Source organism: Astyanax mexicanus, chromosome 13 (assembly GCF_023375975.1).
Source record: "Astyanax mexicanus isolate ESR-SI-001 chromosome 13, AstMex3_surface, whole genome shotgun sequence".
NCBI lineage: Eukaryota > Metazoa > Chordata > Actinopteri > Characiformes > Acestrorhamphidae > Astyanax > Astyanax mexicanus.
The window spans coordinates 2,480,958-2,506,056 of NC_064420.1; the positions used below are offsets into that span (position 1 = coordinate 2,480,958).

Genomic DNA, 25,099 nt, shown 5'->3' on the forward strand with positions numbered 1-25,099 from the left:
TCCGCGCGCGCAGATAAGTGGCTGTGTAATGTTAAGGCGCGCGGGCGGCTCGAGCTCAGGACTCGCTGCTGAGAGCCGGAAGGAGTCGGACCCGCGTGCTGCCGAGTTTCTGCGCTGAGCTGACCGAGATTACCCGGGATTAGAGCGACCATGGCCGGGGTGTGTGTGAACGATAAGACGCCCGGGCAGGACTGCGAGAGGAAGGACAAGGTAAATAAACTGAGCTGGACCTTCAGAAACGTGTAAAAAACAGTGAAAAACCTGTAAAAACACCTGTAGAAACCTGTGGAAACCACCTGTAGCTGCTCGTTTTGCTTGTTGTCAAACACTTTTAATACACCTTTAATACTCTTATGTTCTTGTTATGTTGCTGTAAACACGTGGCAGCGCTGTTTTAGTGGTGTGGAGCTTTAGTATAGCACTATATTGGGACTATTTATTTTACATGCTTTAGTACAGTAGTTAGTATATTGGGGTTTGAGCTCTGTGGAGTTGTTATTTAATTATATGCTTTAGTATAGTAGTATATAGAGACCTGGACTCTATTGAGTTGTAATTTATTTTTATATGCGTTAGTATAGTAGTTAGTATATAGGGACTTTGGCTTTATGGAGTTGTTATTTTATTATATACAAAAATAAGTATATATTTGTCCACCCTGTGATGGTGAGCTGCATGATGGAGTGGACAATTTCAGTACTTCATTTCTTAGTGTTGTCGCTCTGTTCTAACTAACCTGCTCAATACCAGTCCATAATACTGAATAAAAATGTTAAAGTATGTTAAAGCAGGAAATGCACTAAAATCTGCAGGCCTGTGGGCCTTCAGGACCAGGGTTGAAGGAAAGTGTTTCTATAGAGCAGCAAGTTTAGAATTGATTTTGTTAAAAAAAAAAAACAATCATATGATAGGAAAATGATATTGAGATGTCATTGCTGTTCATGGTGACTTTCTTCTATTTTACTTTACAATATTAAGTGAAATTAATAGAATTCATGCCTAAACATGCAGCAAGTGTCTTCAGTTTCTTTATTAAATTGTATGTTTCTGTAAAGTGACACCAATATTTTATCCTCTTCAGTAACACAGATGCCATGAAGTATCATAGAGAATAGTCCTGTGATCAATGAGGTTTTGTGGTAATTTTGTAATGTGAGATGTAATATTGGAAAGTAGAATAAATTATTTTGATTAAAAAACTAATAATACATACCTGTATATTTACATTTTTCTACAACATACAGTTTTTGGGCAGTAAAGCTGCTTCTTTGCTGATGCTGTTTTTAGACCGATTGCTGAGCTAATACTGGAGTTACTGTCAGAGCATGTTTAAGGAAAACCCCCTTTTTTTGTATGCTTAGTCAATTCTGAAAGCTGTTTTCAAGACTAGAGATCTCTGAACCTCCTGGAGTAAGTTGTCTGGGCCCACTGCAGGTGTGTAAGCTATCTGCTCCTGGTGCTGGGTGTGGGGTCACGTTATAAGTTGAGTCATTTTGTAATGTGACTTTTAGTGTCTTCTAGTGTACCGTGAGTTTGCAAGATGTTTCTGGTGTCTACTTGTGCAGCAATAGATTGACAGATGTTTGTAGTGTCTGCTGGTGCACAGTGAGATACACATGTTTCTGACATCTGCTGGTGCACCATGAGATTGACAGATCTTTCTGGTGCCTTAATGAAATTGACAGATATATCTGGTGTTTGCTGGTGCATCAATAGATTGACAGATGTTTCTGTGGTCTGCTGGTGCACCAATAGATTGACAGATGTTTCAGATGTACAGATGGTTTTTGGTCCAATGGAAGTATTTATTTTAGTATTTTTTTGCATTATTCTTGCAATGTCATGAGGCATTCCCAAAATGGACATTCCTTGTATCTACTATGCAATGTTAAGTATGTAAGTATGTGTATTGATCCAGAAATCTTGCAGTGTCAAGTTCATCTCCATGGTGACAATAGGCAGCTCAATACGTAGAAATGCATGGACCAAGGGCACAGAGAGGACTGTCCAATCCCCCGTCCCTCAGAGCCCTGCCTCTGTAATGCCCTTTGGAGTCATTGAACTGACTCAGCGCTCAGAGGGCAATGCAGTGAACTGATACAGGCTGAGTGATAAGCAATTATCTCTGGGGCTGGAACATGAGCGTTCCACACTCTCTGTACTCTGTTTGTGTGGAGACTGTGCCTTCAAGCAGCACGAATACTGATCTGAATGAAGTATTGATTAATAGTTTAATTGAGGTGATCTCATAGGCCTCAAGCCCCCAGCCTTCTGGCACCTCCTCAAGATCAACACATTTACTCTAAGCAATAAATCTGCAGAGCCTAAAAATGTCTTAAATTCCATTTATCCATAAATCTGGCTTGACTAGATGTTCTATTTGGTGTGGTTAGTGGTGTTTGTTAGCTCTGCTTCTCACAGCATGGATTAAAAGAAGCACTGTCGAGAGCAGTATTATCTGGTTAGCAGCAACTTGGGTGTGCCATATCGTATGGTACGCAATAATATCGTCAAAATTTGTGAATATGGTGAATGATATTATAACCTGAAATATGGTGCCATATCACCCTCCCCTAATTATTAGATCAGGATACTACTTTTTTTGCTGTTTTTAGCAAAAGAAAAATTCACACTGTTCTCATTTCCCATTATATATCTTCTAGAGACAGATTATATTTGTCCAGTATAATTTATTTTACTTTAATCCTGGATATATTGAGATGTTTGGAGAGCATTATTAGTATTATTAGTATCATGACATTCTGGATCTGAATTGACTTCTGTTACAAATCTGATAAAATCCTTGTATTTTTTAAATATCTCAGTTAGGGGTGTGCCATATCATATGCAAAAATAATATTTTTAATTTTTTTGCAGTAGTCTAAATCAGTGTTTTTCATATCACCAAGAATATTGTGAAATATTTCATATACTATGAAATATTGTGATATTATTTTAGGGCCATATCGCCCACCCCTAGTAACAGGCCTACTGGTTCACACACATTCTCACATTTGGACAGCCAGCCTGAGGATAACTTGGCTTGAAGAATGAAGATGTTGAATGAATAATGCTGCGTGTAAATTCCTGTTTCTAGTTTTCTAATGCAGAGCAGATGCTCACACGCTTAAAAGGACATTAGTGCTGAAAGCTGTGCTGAGTGAAATATGTTCTAATGTGTTTCAAAACAGCTGGATCGGGTTCTTTTCCCTGTAATCGACAGTGTTTTATTGTTCTCAAGAGAAAGGAAGGCTGGACTTCTTGGTGCAACCCAACCATGAACCCACATTGATTTTTCCTTCTTCCCTCCCCTCCCCCACACGAGGATGAGCTGCATGTTGTGTCTTTGGAAGATACTGGATGAATTTCAATGTTTTCTAAAGGGCGTACACCTCAAGCTCTGAGACAAGCACCTGCTAATGCATTCTATACCACACTGCTCACAGTACACACCACACCACTGTGTCTCAACACAGAAAAAAAATAAGAGATCACTTAAAAATGATGAATTTCTTTGATTTTACCAAATTAAAATCCTCTGGAATATAATCAAGAGGAAAATAGATGATCACAAGCCATAAAAACCAAACTGAACTGCTTAAATTTTTTCACCAGGAGTAAAGCAGCATAAAGTTATCTAAAAGCAGTGTGTAAGACTGGTGGAGGAGAACATGATGCCAAAATGCATGAAAACTGTGATTAAAAACCAGGGTTATTCCACCAAATATTATTTTTTGAACTATTAAAACTATTTTTGAAAATAAACTTATTTTTTCTTTGCATTATTTGAGGTCTGAAAGCTTTGCATCTTTTTTATTGTTTTTTTAGCCGTTTCTCATTTTTCTGCGAATAAATGCTCTAAATGACCATTTTTATTTAATATTCATGAGAAATGTTGTCCGTAGTTAATAGAATAAAACATGTAAAATGTTCTTTTTACTTAAACATAAACCAATAAATAGCAAAATCAGAGAAACTGATTCAGAAACTAAAGTGGTCTGTATTTGACATCATCATTGGCTCATATTAATTCGAGAATTTGCACTGGAATTTCACTCTACTGCACCAGAGCAACAAAAATGAGCAGCAAAAAGACCCAGGGTCATGTTTAACAGCATTCAATTTGCACAGCTTGCTTTTGTTTTTCATCCTGTATGAAAGACTAACATATTTATCCTGAGTCAGAGCCCAGACAGCTGTGTTTATGTGGGGTGTTTACAGATTTGAGATAAATGGATGCATTAGAACTAGTGTGGCTTTATAAGCTACATTAACTAAACCACATTGACTGGTTTTATATTTGAATCTGTGTAATCCATTAAAAGACCTGAGAATTAAAAGTATGTTCAAATTAGGTACATAATACTAAAAGTACATTTTCTATTTAATATACTTAAGAAAAAACATTAAATATACTTATAATATGCTTTAAATTATACCTTGTGCTGATAGAGAATATATGTAATGACATTAAATACTGTTTAAAGTGCACTTTAGTGTAGTTTATCTTTTTCCAGTAGCATTAAGGTGTACACAATATGTGCATCAATACGTAAAAGTAGTACAATTACATTATTATTCTTCAATTAAAATTAAAATTATGTTTTAAAAACTCATACTTAAGTCTACTTAACTTCGCAGGAGTTATACCAAAAAAGCACTCAAGCGCACAACCTAATGCTTTTATGTTGCATTTAAATATAGCTTCATTACAATTAAAATATACTTAAGTTGCTGTATGTTGTTCCAAAAAGAGTACATTTAGTATGTATTTAAGTATATATTTATTTTAATATTAAAAGTATGTACTTTTCCATATTAAGGACAAATATATGCACTTTTCTTGGATTTCACTTGATTGCATAATAGAACACTTCATAGAACCAGTGTGGCTCCACCCTTCATCCTTTAAATACCACCAGAACTCCACCCACTATAAAAAAACAGCATGTAAAACAGTAAGTTTAGCCAGCAGACTTCGTCAGCGGGAGGGATCTGTACCCACTGTGGCAAGTCAGTTGAGATATTCAAGTAAAGAGCTTTGTAAGCATGAACTAGCTTGTGACGTGACAAGGCTGGAGGCAGAGTAAGGTCGAGCTCCACAGTAATCATGTACACCAAAGTAATTTTGTGAGCATAAAAATGAGCTTAAACTAGAATAGAACCTTAGTTTACTAATTTAAATTAATATTGGAATAGCCCACAGAGTTATCGCACATCATGATATTTTATGTCCATATCGAACACTCTTGGATAAAGTTTGATTTGTTGATGGATGTTGAGTTGGTGTTGCTATTTGTCCTTAAACTGACCAGCACTAAGTGATCTCGTATTTATGTTGAGAGTATAAACACCCTTGACTCTTGACCTGATGTCCGTGTTTATATATGGTTAATTGAATTCAGTTTATTCTGTTTTCTCTATAGAGAATCACCTCACGTATGAAGTGTTTGGAGAAAGTGGTTGGGGGTAGTGATCTCTGTTCAGAGCCTTTTAGTATTTAATACAGGCTACACCCCAGACTGTCAGGAATTGATTAATGTGTTCAGCGTTTATATAAAGTCGAGGGTGAGCCAACACAAATGATTCATTGGTGCCGTTTTCCCCCTTTCCTCAGTGGATTTCCGTATAGCGTATCGTATTTGTAGCATGTGTAGAAGAGCCTGTGTGGGCTGTGTGCATGCTGTTAGCGGTATGCTGTGAGACATGGTGCAGATTGTGTGTAAACAGGCTTGACTCAGCCTCTGGAGAATCCCTGCAGTGTGGCTAATGCTTCCTGTCAGTGTGATCTGCACGGTCTTGCTCATCCTTCACCTCATCTTCATACCCTGAAGAGAGGCCATGTTCTACAGTTGTACAGTCCTCTGTTTTTTATTTTTTGTGTGCATGGAAAACAGTTATTATATATTTTTTCATTTATTGACTTATGCAGGCAGTAGATGCAGAAGAACAGTTTAACGTGCAGCATGCATATAGAACTCCACACTCCACATTGCTAAAATCAGATTTTTTGCTTAGATCAGCTTTTGCTATCACAATTACTGTAAATGTAAGTGATCTGTATCTGTGTGTATAATGTGAACAAATCTGTTCCTGCAACGCACATACTCACATGCTCACATAGATACCTGTATAAACGTCTCCTTCTTCACAAACAACAAAAAACAACCTTCATATTAGAGAGAGGAGAGACTCGTAGCTTTATAAAGGGAAATGGATGAGTTAGCAGCTCATATGTGGAGCATCTTTTGCTGGAGTGCAGAGTAAACAGCTGCTCTGAAGTTCATAGGTGAAAAAAGGACAGGCGGTTTGCTTTTGCTGTTTTTTTTTTTTTTTTTGCAGCTATAGCTGCACAGCTGCACCAAGAGATAGAAGCACGTAGCGCTAATGCGCAAAAGCAAAAAGACGCATGAATTCTGTTGACATGAATTTGACCGTTTACATTCATGTCGCATGTCCATGAATCGGATACGTATCTGATTTAAGACCACATATAAAAGTGACTTAAAGAGCGAGGTGTGCTTTGACTTTGGCATATTGCTATTGTAACAGCGCAGCGTTTCTGCGCTTCTCAACAGAGGAAACTGACCTGCTTGTTCATGCTGTAAATGTGCGACAGCAGCTCATTCACAGGAACAGCAAAGGTTCTTATTTACTTGCTTAGCTATTCATAGTAATAGTTCTAGTTCATTCTACTGTATATTTTAAGCTCTCTGTCTTTTGTTTTTCCCTGCAGGTTGAGCTACATGTGCATCTAGATGGCGCAATCCGGATTGAGACCATTATGGATGTGGCTAAGTAAGTAAAAATGTTATGTTGGAGGTTTTCCTGTTTTGTGCCCAAAATAGCTGGTGTGAAAAATTATGTAAACCAAAATTTGGTTCGACCTAAACAGGTGGCCTCAATCTGGATCAACTGAAACATATGTAAAACATATTTATCTAGATGGTTCAAACTTTCGGACATTGTGGCAGGCTATGGTCAGCAGTGTTGTGCCAAAATCTGACTCCCTTTTGAGTGTACACATCTGTGAAGTGGACCGTTGTGAAAGTAACTGGATGAGGCACGATCACTGCGGTGCAGGGGTTTTTATTGGTGCAGAACAAACAAAAAAAAACTTCACAAGAAAGAAAAAAAAAAGAAAAAAAAATATATAACCAAAAAGAAACAATGATAACAAAAATGAAACTAAACAAATAAAGACAAAATCAAGCATTAATTAGCTTTGCTATCTGAGCTATTTTTGGGGCAGCCTCTCCTCAAGCTGGCCCACTTCCCACTGCTTTACTTTAGATCTCCCAGATTTATATACCCTCCCCTCATTAAACCCACCTGGGCTATACCATTTGCAAAGGGGAGGTTAACACAGATTTAAATTAGCAAAAAAAACAATCACTGAATTATTCACCCAGTATAACTCAACACATCAACAATAACAATATTTTCTACATTATTTAAAAACAGAGTTTAAATATGCAAATTGAAATAACAGCATTACTATAAGTTTCAAATTACACCCCTCCTGCTAAAACTGGCTTTCTCTGACCCCCCCCCCCGGAACCTTCAATAAAATAGGACCACAAAAGGCAGCGCGCGCGTTTCTACCCGGGCCCTAATACTGAGCAGACCGGGGAGTGGGGAGCGCGTGCATCAGCGCCAGGATGGACCATTACAGCGTTATTTTGGGAATATGTTAAGATAGTTTGGATGGAACAGGTGGCGGTGGGTACCTCACTTGCCACTCGTCCGTCCATAAACAGACAGAACAACGGAGAATGGGAATTAGTCGTTAGCCACGGCATCTGCCTGTATGGCTCTGCTAACGGAGGGGTAACCAAGGATGCACAACCAGCGGAGTGAAAAAGGGGTAAATATTAACATGCTTAAACATAAACAAATAAATGTGTGTATGGGTGAAGCGTGTGTATAAACTGTTCTTGCTCTCTTGAGCATATGTTCCGTCTCACCAACGGTGAGACAGTGAAAAGGGGGGAGGGAGTTTCCACCCCTTTCACATTTCCCCCTCCTTCTGAGACTCGCCAGCAGGATGGCGAGATAAGTAATCCGCCACTGCATTCTGCGATCCAGCCCTATACCGTACCTGAAACCGGTATGGTTGCAAAGCCAAAATCCAGCGGGTAATCCTGGCATTTGAGTCTTTCATTTGGCCCAGCCACTGTAGGGCACGGTGATCGGTTTCCAGCACAAAAGTCCTGCCTAACAGGTAGTACCGGAAAGTATCCAGGGCCCACTTGATGGCTAAACACTCCAGTTCCACAGCTGCATACCTAGTCTCTCTGGGAAAAAGTTTCCGACTGATGTAGGCCACTGGTTTCTGGTCTAACCCTTCTCCTTGAAGCAAAACCGCTCCAAGGCCAATCCCAGAGGCATCAGTTTGTACAACAAAGGGTTTGCTGAAATCTGGGCTTTGCAAGACAGGGTCCTTACACAACATGTCCTTCAGATCACAAAAGGCCTTTTCTTGTTCAGCACCCCAGGTAACCTGATTCCTCTCAGACTTCCGAGTCAGGTCCGTGAGAGGGGCAGCTCGGGTGGCAAATCCGGGAATGAACCTCCTGTACCAGCCCACCAAGCCCAGAAACGATCGTAGCTCCTTCTTAGTTCGGGGCCGTTGGCAGGCCTGAATTGCCTCCACCTTGTCTGTTTGGGGCCGTATCACCCCACAACCCAGCACATGCCCCAGGTACCTCACCTCTTGACGGGCCAGAGCACATTTGTGAGGATGGACAGTCAGGCCTGCTTGTTGGATTCGCTGCAATACTGTCCCTAAATGATGCAGATGCTCCCTCCATGTGGAGCTGTACACCACAATGTCATCAAGGTATGCAGCAGCAAATGCTTCCGTACCTGTCAGGACACGGTCCATTAGTCTTTGAAAGGTGGCTGGTGCCCCCTGGAGGCCAAAGGGCATCACTGTAAACTGGAAGAGCCCTTGGGCTGTCCGGAAGGCAGTGTAGGGCCGGCATGCTCTTGCTAGTGGTACTTGCCAATAGCCCTTACTTAAATCCAGGGTGCTGATGTAGTGCGCTTTCCCTAAACGCTCGATCAGATCCTCTATGCGAGGCATTGGATAAGCATCAAAGTGGGACTGGGCATTTAGCTGCCGAAAGTCAATGCAGAAACGAATGGAGCCATCCTTCTTTGGAACAAGCACCACTGGGCTACTCCATTCACTGCAGGACCTCTCAACCACTCCAAGTGCTTGCATCACCTCTAATTCATCTTTGAGGGACGGGATCAAGCGCTCAGGAATCCTGTACATCCTCTGCCGGACTGGAGTTGGATCTTTCAGGGAAATGGAGTGCTCCACCACTGCAGTAAGTCCTGGCTTCTCCTGGAACAGCTCTGTTGGAATGACCCTCGCCAGCTCTTTCTGCTGCAGCAAGGGAAGATGGGAGAGGTTTAGGGATGCAGACACCTGCTGTCCTGGGAAGAACTGCTCTGGACAGTCCTCCTCCTCCTCCACAGTTCGCACAAAAAGCTGTAAGCTGGGCAGCACCTCCTTTTCATTCCACTCCTTTAGCAGGTTGATGTGGAAGACTTGTGTGGCTTTCCTCCTTCCAGGCATGTCCACCTCATAGACGGCAGGTCCCATTTTCTGCAGAACCGTAAACGGTCCTTGCCATTGGGCCAACAGCTTATTTTCTGTGGTGGGCAGTAGCAGCAACACCTTCTGCCCTGGCTGGAAAGTCCTTTGCCTGGCTGTCTTGTCATACCAGACTTTCTGCCTCTTTTGGGCTTGCTCCAGGTTCTCTCTAACCAAGTCCACCATTTCCTCCAATTTGTCCCTCATTTTTAAAACATGGGAAAGAATACTGTCTTTTTGAGCCCTTGGTGGCTCCTCCCAGGTCTCTTTTAGAACATCCAACGGTCCTCTAACATGGCGCCCGTATAGAAGCTCAAACGGAGAAAACCCTGTTGAAGCCTGGGGTACCTCCCGGTAGGCAAATAGCAAGTACGGCAACCAGCAATCCCAGTCCTTGCCATTGGTAGCCACAAACTTACGGAGCATGCTCTTCAAAGTTTGATTGTACCGCTCCACTAGACCGTCTGTCTGTGGGTGGTAGGGAGTGGTCCTGATTCCCCTTATCCCCAGAACCCGATACGCCTGCTTAAGAGTGTTAGATAAAAAAGCAGTCCCCTGATCGGTAAGTATTTCTTGGGGGATCCCTACCCTGGCAAACAACTGTAACAAGGCCCTCGCTACTGCCTGTGCTGTGATCTTACGTAATGGAAAAGCCTCCGGATAACGGGTAGCATAATCACAGACCACCAAGATGAACCTATGACCTGCTCTTGTCCTTTCTAATGGCCCAACAATATCCATTCCTATTCTAGTAAATGGCACCTCAATCACTGGGAGTGGCTGTAGCGGGAATAATCCACACTTCCTTTTACTAGTTAGCTGGCATATCTCACAAGATTTACAAAAACTCTGTACATCGCTGTACACCCCTGGCCAAAAGAACCTACGACTGATCCTCTCCCAGGTCTTCGTGCTCCCCAAATGACCTGCCCAGGGAATACTATGACTCATAGTTAAAACCTGTTCTCTCAGCTCCCTAGGTACTACCAACTGCTCTGGAGAATCCCCCTCGGGCTGGTGAAAAAGCAGACCTCCCTTTATCAGAAAATATTCCCCCGTTATTGCTGCCGATACCCCGGTTGAAATTCCCTCTACCTGGACAACCTTAGCATAAGCTGCCTGCAATGACGGGTCCTGTCTCTGCAGCTGTTCTATCTGAGAGGGCCCTAACTCTCCTACATCAGCCTCTGGCCTCCAAGAAACCTCCTCCAACTGTGTTTTCAACAAGGAGCCCACCAGCTTCTCCCTCCTTCTCTGGCTACGTGACTTCCTATGTTTCCCTTGGCCCTCATTCTCCAACCCCACTTGGCTGAACGGTAACTGCTGCCAGACCTCAGCCCTATCACCCTCATCCTTTTTCTTTTCCTGCCCCTTAGCCTGGGATCGGGTAAAAGCCACCTGAACTGGCCTACTTGCCTGCACCAATTCAGGTAAAACGAGCACATCCTGCCCCAGTATCACAGGATGACTTAAACTGTTGACCACCCCTACTGTAAGCAAAAATGTGTTACCTCCTACCTCCAGGTAGACCTCTGCTGTAGGGTACTCATGCTCATCCCCATGCACACATAACACCTTAAGCCGCTTCTCTTCCCCTTGATCTCTCCCATCTACAAGGCAAGGCTGTACTAGGGTTTGAGTGCTGCCCGTATCTAACAGAGCTAAGGTTGTCTTGCCATTGACCCGCACATTCGCTGTCTGCAATCTTCCCATTAGCTGGATTTCCTCCCCCCCCGGTCTTGGAAGACAACAACGACTGGCTGATTTTGCCTTTCTTACTGGGCAATCTGGTTTAATGTGTCCTTTCTGACCACACACATAACATACCACATCGGACCTGTCTCCTAAGGGGTAACTAGACCTTGCATGTGAATGTACTGGCGGCACTGAATCTGACATCCTTCCCAACTCTCTCACCCCAGGACCACTTCCACCTTTATACCCCTCAGACTTACCCCTGGAAGTCGTCTTCAGAGTGGACTCATAACGGAAGCCCCTTGAGCCTTGGCGGGCGGCCATGAAGGATTCTACCAGTTGTGCAGCTTTCTGTCCAGTTTGGGGGTCATGCTCCTTGACCCATATTCTGACCTCAGGGCCCAGGACACGAAGGAACTGTTCCAGTATCAGGATCTCTCCCACCTGCTCCACAGTCTTCCCTGCAGGACGAATCCACTTCCAGAATAACTCTTTCAGGCGGTTGTACAGCTCCCGAGGGGTCTCACCTGGCTTCACGTCTGGGTCCCGGAACCTCTGTCTATAGACTTCTTCATTAATTTCATATTTTCGGAGGATGGCCTCTTTCACCTTTTCATAGTCCGTTGACTCCCCCATGTCCATGGCCACAAATGCCCCACGTGCTTTACCGCTCAGGTATGGGACTAGGTGGATTGCCCAATTCTCCCTTGGCCACCTGTATGCCGATGCCAGTCTTTCAAACGTTGCCAGATACTGCTCTATATCATCCCCCTCTTCCAGCTTTGGCACCATGGCTCTGGTCCACATTAGGGATTCAGCACTGGCCCCAGCTCTGCTGGTATCTTGACTTGAGCGACGGGGCGTGGTCGGCGCGGGACTGCCCTCAGCTGCTGGCTGCTGTTGCTCCTGCCCCTGTCGTTCTGTCCTTGTCCCATCCTCTCGATCCGCCTCCAGATCGTCCCGCAACTGGTTGAGTTGGATCTGCACACTCCTCCATCGCTGCTCCTGCTTGAAAGCCTCCCTTTCCTGAGTTTTTACAGTCTTTTGCAGCAGCTGATAGAGAGAGGCTAGGGCTCCTTCCTCTGGGACTCTGTCTTCTTCCTCTGCACCCAAAGCAGGGGGCTCTTCCGCCGGCTCATAGGGCTGTTCCACCTCTCCCTTGGCCAATCTCCTGAAGGCCATCTCCTGCCGTGTCAGGTACCTCCTAGCACCTCTGTCCTCCAGCCTCACTGGTTACACAACGATCCCACCGCTGCCACCAAATGTGAAGTGGACCGTTGTGAAAGTAACTGGATGAGGCACGATCACTGCGGTGCAGGGGTTTTTATTGGTGCAGAACAAACAAAAAAAAACTTCACAAGAAAGAAAAAAAAAAGAAAAAAAAATATATAACCAAAAAGAAACAATGATAACAAAAATGAAACTAAACAAATAAAGACAAAATCAAGCATTAATTAGCTTTGCTATCTGAGCTATTTTTGGGGCAGCCTCTCCTCAAGCTGGCCCACTTCCCACTGCTTTACTTTAGATCTCCCAGATTTATATACCCTCCCCTCATTAAACCCACCTGGGCTATACCATTTGCAAAGGGGAGGTTAACACAGATTTAAATTAGCAAAAAAAACAATCACTGAATTATTCACCCAGTATAACTCAACACATCAACAATAACAATATTTTCTACATTATTTAAAAACAGAGTTTAAATATGCAAATTGAAATAACAGCATTACTATAAGTTTCAAATTACACCCCTCCTGCTAAAACTGGCTTTCTCTGACCCCCCCCCCCGGAACCTTCAATAAAATAGGACCACAAAAGGCAGCGCGCGCGTTTCTACCCGGGCCCTAATACTGAGCAGACCGGGGAGTGGGGAGCGCGTGCATCAGCGCCAGGATGGACCATTACAGCGTTATTTTGGGAATATGTTAAGATAGTTTGGATGGAACAGGTGGCGGTGGGTACCTCACTTGCCACTCGTCCGTCCATAAACAGACAGAACAACGGAGAATGGGAATTAGTCGTTAGCCACGGCATCTGCCTGTATGGCTCTGCTAACGGAGGGGTAACCAAGGATGCACAACCAGCGGAGTGAAAAAGGGGTAAATATTAACATGCTTAAACATAAACAAATAAATGTGTGTATGGGTGAAGCGTGTGTATAAACTGTTCTTGCTCTCTTGAGCATATGTTCCGTCTCACCAACGGTGAGACAGTGAAAAGGGGGGAGGGAGTTTCCACCCCTTTCACAACATCACACAGCAATAAAGGTACAATAGATTATGGTGATGGTGAAACTGTATCTACTGTAACTGTAGATTTACCCTTATTTATAAACAGAAATAAAAGTTCCTCACTCAAGTCACATAAAATACACCTTATAATCCAGTGCGCCTTATAGTGCGAAAAATATGATAAAGTGTAAATTTAACCTGTATTTAAAAACACAACACAGTTTTTGTCAAATTATAGAAAGTAATGGTAAATTTGTTTGATATGTCATTCAGAAACCAAACTATTCATATGAGGAAGTTGTTGATGTTTAATCGCGTTATAATTAAACACCTACTTTCGATTTAATCTTCTTTGTTACAGGAGGCGAGGTATTCCTCTTTCTGCAGACACGGTGGAAGAGTTGACCCGCCAGATCACAGTCACTGAACCCTCATCGCTTACCGAGTTCCTGGGCAAGTTCAGTAAATTCATGCACGTCATTGCGTAAGTATTACAGCACCCTGAGGAGAAACACAGCCTCCCTGGAAGTTCCTAATGGAGCAGATTTGGCTGATGAGTGCAGGACTGGGCTTTAAGCTCTTTTGTCAGCAGGACGTTTGCAGTGAGGCTTTAGCGTGTGTCTGGGGGATGTGATGTAAGCATTACCTGAAGCTTCACTGAATGGCTGTGCAGTTGAATGGGAGGAATGAGGAATGGAAAAAAAAGACATATATATCAATCAACATTCATTTTAACTCCAAGTACATTGAAGGTAAAAAATATTATAAAATAAAATAAGTAGAAAAGATAAAAATTGTAATGAGTTTAGGGGTAGAAATCATTATACTGTAGGTAAGGTAATTAAAGGAAATAAAAATGATAAATCAAAAGGCAACAACAGGTGAAGAAATAAAGGTAACTTAACACATACAATTGTGAAATATAAATAAGCAATAACCAAAAAGAACAAATAAAAAGAAACAATAAAGGAAAGGTAAAAACATAGCTAAAAATCATTTTGTTTAGTGTGACGGCGAAAGAAGACCGAACCATATCTAAATATCACAAAATAACTCCTATAAAATGCAGTTTCTGTAAAGAAAAACACTTGGCTTGCAGAATGTACAGAACCTAACTTCCACAAAAATGACTGGATGTGTATTTTTTTAGATTAAAAATTCCATCATCTCCCATTCAAATGAATAGAAATAGGCAGGGTTAAAAGTTGTTCTGGAGCCAACCACCAGAGGGCGTAAGAGACCTAGTAGCTTTACTTTTTTAACCCCTGTCATCCTGTCCATAATTATAATACAGTCTATGGTCTGAAGCATAGGAGTATCCTGTGTTTACTTTGTAGCTCCTCCCCAAACAGCTTTGACCAATAAACGGAGACAACATGCTCACATAGTTTGTTGTGACACATTTTGTTGCATTTGCGATTTTCCTTGTGTGAAACTAAACCAAGGGGTTAAACGCTGTTGTTAACACACAAACTGATTTAGAACTACAGGTGTTAAAACACCCCATAAAAGCAATAGTATAGGATATCTATCTAATTAAGCATTATAAAAATGCTGAATGCTAATTATTTTATGACAGGTTCCACAGAAGGCAGAATGCAGGTGATGTTGGCTGGATAACCAGACCTTCACCATGTATCTCCACAGCAATAAACACAGAACAGCTCAAACAGAGTCGGTTCTCTGCTTCCCCAAAACACTGCACACACTGCAAATAATGAAGTGTTTTCTAGCCAGAGCCACGCTGCTTCAGCAACATGAGCCAGTGAATGGCCTTTATTTAGTTTAAAATGCTCTGGAGCAGCTGACCTGCCGTCGTTCTGAATGAAGCGTTTTGCCAGCAGAGCCGTGAAAAATCACAGCAGCGTGAGGAACTCACTGACCGCTCCTGATCTGCACAGAACTTAGCTTTGTTTCGACCCAGAGAGCTAAAAGCCAGTCCTCCTGTGGTGCAGACGGGCTGCTGACATCCTAATTCTGCTGTGCTTTCAGCTGATGCTTTATAAACGTGACACAGTTTCTCTTTTTCACTTCCTCTGCTGAAGTTTCAGAGGATTGTAAGGGAATACAACTGGGTAAAAAAGGCCCAATGTCGACTTATTGCCTTAAGTGCCTGACATACTGCTCTCAAAATGATTCTTAATTTAATACAAATAAAAATAGAGTGCATATCTCTTCGTATAGCTGTTTGCAGTAATCCTGTGAATGTACATAATATTCTATAAATGTAATTCCAATGTAATCAACAGTTCCAACAGAAGCCCATTACAAAAATGTGATCCACCTTTCCAACAAAAACATAACCCACATTTTAAAAAAAAGTGATCTACAATTCCAGGACACAATCCTAAATTCCAAAAAAGTGATATATAGTTCAACAATTCTAAAAACACAGGGCTAATTTTCAAACAAAAACTCCAAAAAAATGATCCCACAGTTCATATATTCCAAAAATGTGATCTTGTCATTTCAAAAATGCAAACTCAACCCACAATGCCAAATTCCAATAACATGGTCCAGTTTTGACCCCAACTTTCAAAATGTGTTTCTCAATCCCAGATTTGAAAAAATATGATCCAACTTTTCCCCCCAAAAAATGATACATTGTTTAAAAAAAATCAAAAGCCCAAATTCCTCAAAAATTGTGAACCACAATTCCAAAAACACAATGCCAAATACTAAAGGATAAGTTTCCAACTTCCATATTCCTCCTTTTTATAAACAAGGGCAGTTGTTTCAAAAATACAGCCTCTATTTAAAAAAAAAATTATCCACAAATCCAAAAACATTTTGTCAAAAACTGATCCATAATTCTAAGAACACAAAATTGCACAATTGATCTAGAATTCTAAATTCATAAGCTCAGATTCCAAAAATGTGATTAACCTTTCCAAAAAAATATATATCCGTAGTTCCTAAAGCGATCCCGAATTTCTAGGAACTGAAAGAGCCTTCAGTGACTCTGATGTGAAGCAGGGCAGGAGATCAGTCCGGCGGGTTTAGGCTTGTGGCCAGTAGTTCAGGTCAGCAGAAGCGTCCTGCCCGTTACACAGCTCCAGTAATAGCTCTGGCCCGTGCAACCCTTCAATCAGATTAGCCCCAATCACTGAAACTCCGCGCCGGGGCCAGCAGCTCAGGACCAGGGCCAGCAGAGGAGCCTGTGTCCTTCCTCCAGCCATGCTGACCCACATATACAAACCTTTCAGTGCAGGAAACTTCCAGGGGTTTTAAATGGGGCTATGATTTGATTATATTGCTACGTATTGCATTAGCAGCTTGACAGAGAGCTGCTTCCAACTGTACTTGACGTGGATTTCTGCTAATTTATTTGTTTTCTTGACACTAAAAGAATAAAATGAGAATTCTATAATTAATATCAATTATTTAATATTATATAAGACCAATTGTGTGGGCAGTGTGCCAAGCCCTGCTGGAAAATGAAATCCGCATCTCCATAAAAGTTGTCCGCAGAGGGAAGCATGAAGTGCTGTAAGATTTGCTGGGAAAACAAAACTGCACTGAGTTCAGACTTGATATAACACAATTTTTTTTTTTGCAGGGTTTTATTTGTAGTAACTAATTTCCACATTATTGCATGCTTGGTCCAGTTTGGCCCATTGTGTGTTTTTTATTATTATTTATGTTGGTATTTTGTTCATGTTGTTTCTGCAGAGGGGACAGAGAAGCCATTAAGAGAATAGCGTACGAGTTTGTGGAGACCAAATCCAAAGAGGGAGTGATCTACGTGGAGGCGAGGTACAGCCCTCACTTTATGGCAAACTGTGACGTGGATCCGATACCGTGGGATCAGGAAAAGTGAGTAATCCTTTCTTTACCTTTGCAATATTTGGACATATATGACTAGGCCTGTTATGATTAGAGCTGCATCCCTGGTTCGAATCCCAGTTATGCAGCTTGCCATCAGCTGCCGAAGCCCTGAAATAGCACGATTGGCTGTCCTTGCTCTCTCTGGGTGGGTACAGTAGGTGGTGCACCCTTTCCTTTCATCACTCCTAGGGTGATGTGGATCAGCACAATATGGATCTAATGGGGAAATAATGGGGAACTTGTCTGAATTATGATCTGGGTTTAGGTTTAGTTTGATCATTTCTGAGCAGTTTGCTGGCCTGTCTGTGAGGCAGTAACACTGCTGTTGACCTTGTCTCTTGGCTGTGTTCTGTCTGTTTGTTGCCAGAGGGGATCTGACACCAGACGAAGTGGTAAATCTGGTGAATCAGGGCCTGAAGGAGGGCGAGGAGGCCTTCAAGACCAAAGCCAGGTCCATTCTGTGCTGCATGCGCCACATGCCAAGTAATGTAACCCCCCATCCCACCCACCCAACTCTCTCTCTCTCTCTCTCTCTCTGTCTCTCTCTCTTTCACTCTCTCTCTCTCTCTCTCTCTCTCAGTCTGTCAGACATTATTAATTCACTTTCGGAGCCCGTGAGGAATCTCTGTTAATCATTCTGCTGCATCTGCCTGCTGGACTTCAGCACACATTCTGTATCTGAGAGTCTTCTGATTTATTTTTGCTGCTATCTTCAGTGTGGTATGTGGGGTGGGGGGCTGGATAAGAGATCTAAGGTGGCTCACTCGGTGATCTCTCTCCAGCCCCACCCCCCCCCCCAAAAAAATAAACATTATGGCCGCAACTAGTGATTATTTTGATAATTAATTAATCTGTTGGTTATTTTTTTATTAGTTGATTATTAATTACATAAAAAGGAAGCATTTATTGTGTTAATGTAAATTATTTAATATATTTGATCCTACCCATATTGTTCAGATATGAAGATTTCAGGGCTCAGGTGCATACATTTTTGGGCACCCTTGTTGTTTTATTGATTTGAAAACCTTTTAGCACTAGTTATTGGAACACAACATTTTGTGGACATTTTGTCCAGTTATGAGAAAAAGGGTTGAGGTAGCCAAGTTTTCAGTAAGGTGGCAAGCTAGCGGCTAATGCTAATTCTGCTCCAGCAGTGCTAGCCGGGGTTAGCAGCAGGCTACAGGCAGATAATACTCATCTCTGAATGGCCAAAGGGCTAGCGCTCAGCGCAGCTAGTTGCTAATGCTAATGCTGCTCCAGCAGTGCTAGCCGGGGTTAGCAGCAGGCTACAGGCCGATAATACTCATCTCTGAATTGCCAAAGGGCTAGTGCGGCTAGCGGCTAATGCTAATTCTGCTCCAGCAGTGCTAGCCGGGGTTAGCAGCAGGCTACAGGCAAATAATACTCAACTCTGAATGGCCAAAAGGCTTGCGCTTAGTGCAGCTAGTTGCTAATGCTAATGCTGCTCCAGCAGTGCTAGCCAGGTTTAGTAGCAGGCTACAGGCCGATAATACTCACCTCTGAACGGCCAAAGAGCTTGCACTTTAAGAGGTATCGTTTTAAGTGCTTCTTATAGGAGAAAATCATGAACATTAACAGATATTACAAACAGAAATTATGCAATATTGTGATATATATATATATATATATATATATTTTTTTTTTTTTTTCTTTCCAACCCATAATTTTAATATTTGTAATGTGGAAATAGAGATGCTGAATAAATTGTTTCTTAAATGTGCTTCAGGTGTTTTCCATAAGGTTGTATTAGCTGTATTTTATTCAAAAAAATAGAAATATCAGATCACACTCTGTATTTGCACACATATATTTCTGTTTTTTCATGCTATTTGTCTGCTATTGATTGCTTATGTATAAACTGACCTGTTGTGTGTGTGTGTGTGTGTGTGTGTGTGTTCTTTGTGCAGACTGGTCCATGGACGTGGTGGAGCTCTGTAAGAAGTACCGGAATGATGGAGTGGTGGCTATAGATTTAGCAGGAGACGAGGCTCTAAACTGCGAAATGTATCCAGGACACTTAAACGCGTATACGGTATGAACTCCTGCACGTGCTTCGTGAACAGTGATCTTCTGGAGATTAGAGAACCATAAAGATTCCTATGTCATTAATCACAGAAAACTCAGGAAAGATACTAATTAATCTTTATTAGGCCTATTATAAAATAACCACAGGAATCTGCTGATGTTTATGAGCTTCTTATTGCGTGTCTTATCTGTCACTTGTTGATCTATTCAAGGTCTTCTCTTAGACTGCAGAGTCATTCTTACACACACCACACACACACACACACACACACCGGTACACACTCACCAGTACACACTCACACAGCACCTCAATCTTAAAACTTTTTGTTATAATCAAAAAAGTGAGTATAAATAATTTATATTTGATATTTTGTTGAATATATATATATATATATATATATATATATATATATATATATTTATTGTATAAATTTGATACGACTAGTAGTGAAATTAATTCAGTGATTGTCCTGTTGCAAAGAACTTCTATCTAAAACCTTACAAAATTAAATTAATAAATGTATTAGGATTAAAAAGTAAAAAATATATAATAAATAAATATATAATAACTAGTAAAAAATGTTGGCTCCTGGTTCCTGTTTTCTTATTTATTTATTTTTTTCCCATTTTTGTTTGGATTGTAAAATAAAAAATGCAAAATACAAGCCGTTATTAGTTTTCTTTGGTAATAGAATGGTATAAAATATAATATTGTTAATTTTCCAATTTTGGATTCTCAATTGAATATCAAAAAACATATGACACGGATTGAAATAATCTCACACGTCTCAATTTTTTTTACATGAATTTTTACATGAATTATACGTAAATATGTTTCTATAAAATAATATGAATTTAAACATTACTACAATTAATATTTACTACAGTAATTAAATATTTTGTATTTAATATCTCCAAAAAATATGGTTTCCATCCACATGAAATTTGGCAAAAAATAGAAACCAAATTAGCTCTAACAGGCCTTCTATGTCTATGACGTATTCCTGGAATGCATATTCCTAGAATGCATGTAACACTGTTTATTGTGAAACGTTAAACATCAGGCCTCGCTCCGGCTTTCATGATTTACGTGGCCTTGCCATGAGCATGCTGGCCAATGTTGAGCATGTCTCACACAATAGCACCTCACAACCTATGCACTAACATGCCAAAAGTCATGGGACAGAATGTTCTCTTTAGCCTTAAGTCTAAAAATAGGCTACGCAGTGTAAGTGAGAGTAAAGAGGAAATAAAGGGAAGCTCAGGGGACACATCTGGAAACTGCAGTGGGGTCTCTCCAACAAACAAACATCTGTTTATACCATCAGTGTGAGGACGGCCAGGTCACTGAAGATCACTGCCAACAAACACGTTCCTCCTTTATCAGTCTGTAATCTTGGATGAAGACCAGGAACGCTACACCACCCTTTATTTAAAAAACATACCAACATGTGCGTATCATAGAAATGCAGTGTATAGTAAGAATCTGTTGTTTTATAAATTATTATGAGGCTCAACTCCAAAGCATTATTCAGTAAATAGAAAATATCAATGTAATGATATATTGTGATATTATATTATATATTTTGTAATATTGTCTCAATTCGCAAAAACATCGTAGAGATTTTTAATTCGAAGTTCATAAATCCATATTTGGTGGAATAACCCTGGTTTTTAATCACAGTTTTTTTTCATGCATCTTAGCATCATGTTCTCCTCCACCAGTCTTACACACTGCTTTTGGATAACTTTATGCTGCTTTACTCCTGGTGCAAAAATTCAAGCAGTTCAGTTTGGTTTGATGGTTTGTGATCATCCATCTTCCTCTTGATCAATTTTTCCTCTTTCAATTTGATAAAATCAAAGAAACTCATCATTTTTAAGTGATCTCTTATTTTTTCAGAGCTGTGTATATATGTGTGTGTGTATAATGCATGTGGTTGTTTACAGGAAGCAGTAAAAAGCGGGATCCACAGAACAGTCCATGCAGGAGAGGTGGGCGCAGCGTCTGTGGTTAAAGAGGTGAGTGTGTGTTTGTTGCTCTCTGGAAGAGAAGATAACCTAGAAAAGATAACCTAGATAACCATGAAGATCTAAGCCACACCCACTGCCCTGATGACCTTATTGTTATCTAAACGTTAAAGAAGTTCAACATGCTGTTAAAAACAGTGCAGACAAGGAGTGGGAATCACAGTGCATGTTTTTCTGCATGCAATTACACATCCTCACCAGAGAGGTCACTGTATCCTCGAAACTTAGACTGTCACTTTAATAATAATAAACTAATGTAAATTAATTTACTTATGTTTATTGATAATACTGCACAATAATACTACAATGGAGCATTATCATTGTAGCTCTTTACAGATTATTTGGTTCCTGGTTTGGGCTCCTAGTGGTTCAGCGGACTTAAGCGCTTTCACTACGATCAGGAGATCGCTGCTTCGAATCCTGTTCATGTAGCTTTCCATCAGCTGCTGGAGCCCTGAGAGAGCACAGTTGGCTGGCCTTGCTCTCTCTGGGTGGATACAGTACAGTAGATGGTGCTCTCTCTCCCCCCTCATCACTCCTAGGGTGATGTGGATCAGCACAAGGCTGCATCTGTGAGCTGATGTATCAGAACCGAGTCGCTGCTGCGCTTTCCTCCGAGCGTTAGCACTGTGATGCTACTCGGCAATGCTACAGCATCAGCAGCAGCTCAAAAAGGGGGAGTCTGACTTTACATGTGTCGGAGAAGGCATGTGCTAGTCTTCACCCTCCTGGTGATAAGAGGAGTCCTAATGGGTGTGTTGGGTAATTGGCTGTGTAAATTGGGAGAAAATGGGATAAAAAAATAAAAATAAAATATTAAAAAAGCTCATTTTTTAACCCTCTATGACCCTTCACAGCATCTGTTAGTGTTACTGAACAGGATAAAATACTATCTGACACAGATGTGCAAATGCACACACACAGCTTATCTAGTCCCAGTCTAGAAAAGTGTGTGAAAGAGCCTTTAGGTAACACCACAATTTTACACCTTTTACACCACAATCTTATCTTTGAGCCGCCAGATCAATCAGGCCGAGTCATTTCTGTACTTCCACTTTTAGCAGCTGAACGTCACCCAGACCTCTAAACTCATCTTCCACACGCGTTCCTCCCACAGGCTGTCGAGATCCTGAAGGCCGAGCGCATTGGACACGGCTACCGCACCATAGACGACAAGGAACTGTACCAACAGCTGCTTAAAGACAGGATGCACTTCGAGGTAAAGCCCTTAAATCCACAACACAGCGACAATATGCAAATAAAGATGTTTAAAAAGGTTAACTAGCAAATTAAAACCACATACAACTTAAATAATGTTATAGAAATTCTTGGAACAGTGGGATTTGCCTGTATGGCCTGTATATACACAGCAGCTGTATTAGTTTTGGTGCTATAACGCCCTCTTGTGGTGAGCTGCTGTCAGCTACGGGTAAATTGCCTCATGAGTGTGTTGTAATGTGTTGATCATTTGCCAGTGGATTGACGCCTGCAGGTGGTTCGCCGTGCTGTTTAAACTCATAGAGTGTGTGTGTGTGTGTGTGTTTCAGATGTGTCCAGTCTCCAGCAGACTGACAGGAGCTTGTGACCCAGACTTCACGAAGCATCCGCTCATCAGGTAAACACGCGGCTCCCGCTGGCTCATATCCAGCATTCCAGCAGCTGCCTTTTTAATCCATACACTGATTAATCAACATGTTACAGAATTAAATTAGCTGTTGTTTAATGATAAATGCAGTCAGTAGTCTCCTTGGAACATCATTCAGTATTTTATCAGGGTGTATTTCTTATTTGTCTGTGATTACGACACTTTTAAGTTTATTTTAAGTGCATTTAAAGGAGAACTCTGGTGTAAAATGAAAAAACTTTTGTTGTAGTAAAACGTGATAAAAAGTACTTAACTTCAATGAATAGCACACCTCTGTTCTCCCACAGTGTTTCAAGATCCAGAATTTTAACAATTTGTCCAAACACCCTTCAGACTGGGTGATACGGGGCATAATTTACACCGATATATATATTTTTTTTTTTAGCTCCACACCTCCTTGCTAGAATCTGGAGAACCCTGACATTTAAAGAAGCTTATTAAACACCACTGTTTACATCCCATAACGCTAGCTTCAGCTCCGTTACGCCATCATTACTATGTACTGATAATAACATTGACTACTTTGAGCCTGGAAAAGGTGAAAAAGCGATTTTTCAGGGTAAATTATGCCCCATGTCACCCAGTCTGAAGGGTGTTTTTTGGACAAACTGTTAAAATTTGTGCTATTAATCAAAGATAAGAACTTTTATTATGTTTTACTACAACAAAGGTCCATTTTACACCGGAGTTCTCCTTTAAGTATATATAATTTTTTTTAGTATACTTAACATAGAAAAGTACATACGTTTAACTTTAAAATCAATCCGTACTTAAATACATAACAACTTAAATATGTTTCAATTGTAATAAGCTATATTTAAATACACTTGAAAAGCATTAGGTTGTGCTTTTGATTTTTTTTTTTTGCTGCAATCTTCAGTAGATTTAAGTCTGTGTTTTTAAAACATTATTTTTAAAAGTAGGGGTGGGCGATATGGCCCTAAAATAATATTACGATATTTTATATTGCATTTTTTTTTTTGCGATAACAAATTTTGCAGGTTTAAGGAGGACAAGGCCAACTTTTCTCTGAACACAGACGACCCAACAGTCTTCAACTCCACCCTCGAATCTGACTACCAGGCTGTGAAGAAATATATGGGCTTCACTGAAGAAGACTTCAGAGATCTGGTGAGTCTGGAGAGCTGTTTATACCTTTAAAGGCTTCATTATACAACCACACATCAGAAAAGGTTCGGACAGTATGGAAAGAATATTTATAATATATGTGCCTAACAAAATTTAATTAACATATAACACCATATAAAGGGAAAATCAGTATTTATATGTATATACACATTTTTTCGGTTATTTCATATATGTTATAGACTTATATCTACATATATCTAGGGGATGTATGTCTGTGTATGCAGGAATGGATGTATATTAACGTATAAAATGAAAAACATATATTGAGTTAATACCCAATGTCTCTTAAATAATACCTTAATCTCTTATTATTTAAGGTTAATTTTATTTAAAAGTTCTAGAAATGCTTTATCGGTTAACATTTATTTATTTATTTATTTATTTATTGCAAAATGGCATTATGGCTCAGAGTGGTCAAATCAACTAAAGCCTAAAGTTTACCGGATTGAATCCCAGGTTATGCTGCTTAACATCAGCAGCCAGAGTCTGAGCGAGCACAACTGCACCCTTGCTCTTTCAGTGGGGGGGGTGACCTAATGACCTGTGACTTTTTTTTTGTTTTGTAATGCATGTAATCTGATTGCTTTGCAGAATATAAACGCGGCAAAGTCCTGCTTCCTGCCTGATGACGAGAAGGAGGAGCTCCTGAATCATCTCTACAAAGTTTACGGCATGGTGAACGACACCAGCTTCTAAACGGATCTCCTTCACTCCTCCACTCCTCCACTCATCCGCTCTTACCTCCAATTACTCTACCAATCTCAGACATTGGGGAAGGCTTTTATAGTTTACCGTACAGTTTTCAAGTACTTATTGTTGTTTTCTATTTGGTTAAAAGATTTAAGAGTCATGGAATGAAAATAA

The 25,099-nt window shown here is 40.8% G+C and overlaps 1 protein-coding gene across 1 annotated transcript; it reads left to right on the forward strand.

The window, feature by feature from the left end:
* Positions 1-25,099, forward strand: ada (adenosine deaminase). Its single transcript, XM_022677175.2, has 11 exons — positions 1-210; positions 6,737-6,798; positions 13,898-14,020; positions 17,209-17,352; positions 17,732-17,847; positions 19,293-19,417; positions 21,361-21,432; positions 22,559-22,660; positions 22,989-23,056; positions 24,088-24,217; positions 24,827-25,099. Exons 1-11 carry the CDS (start codon positions 151-153, stop codon positions 24,929-24,931), a joined length of 1,107 nt encoding a protein of 368 aa, XP_022532896.2. The 5' UTR covers positions 1-150; the 3' UTR covers positions 24,932-25,099.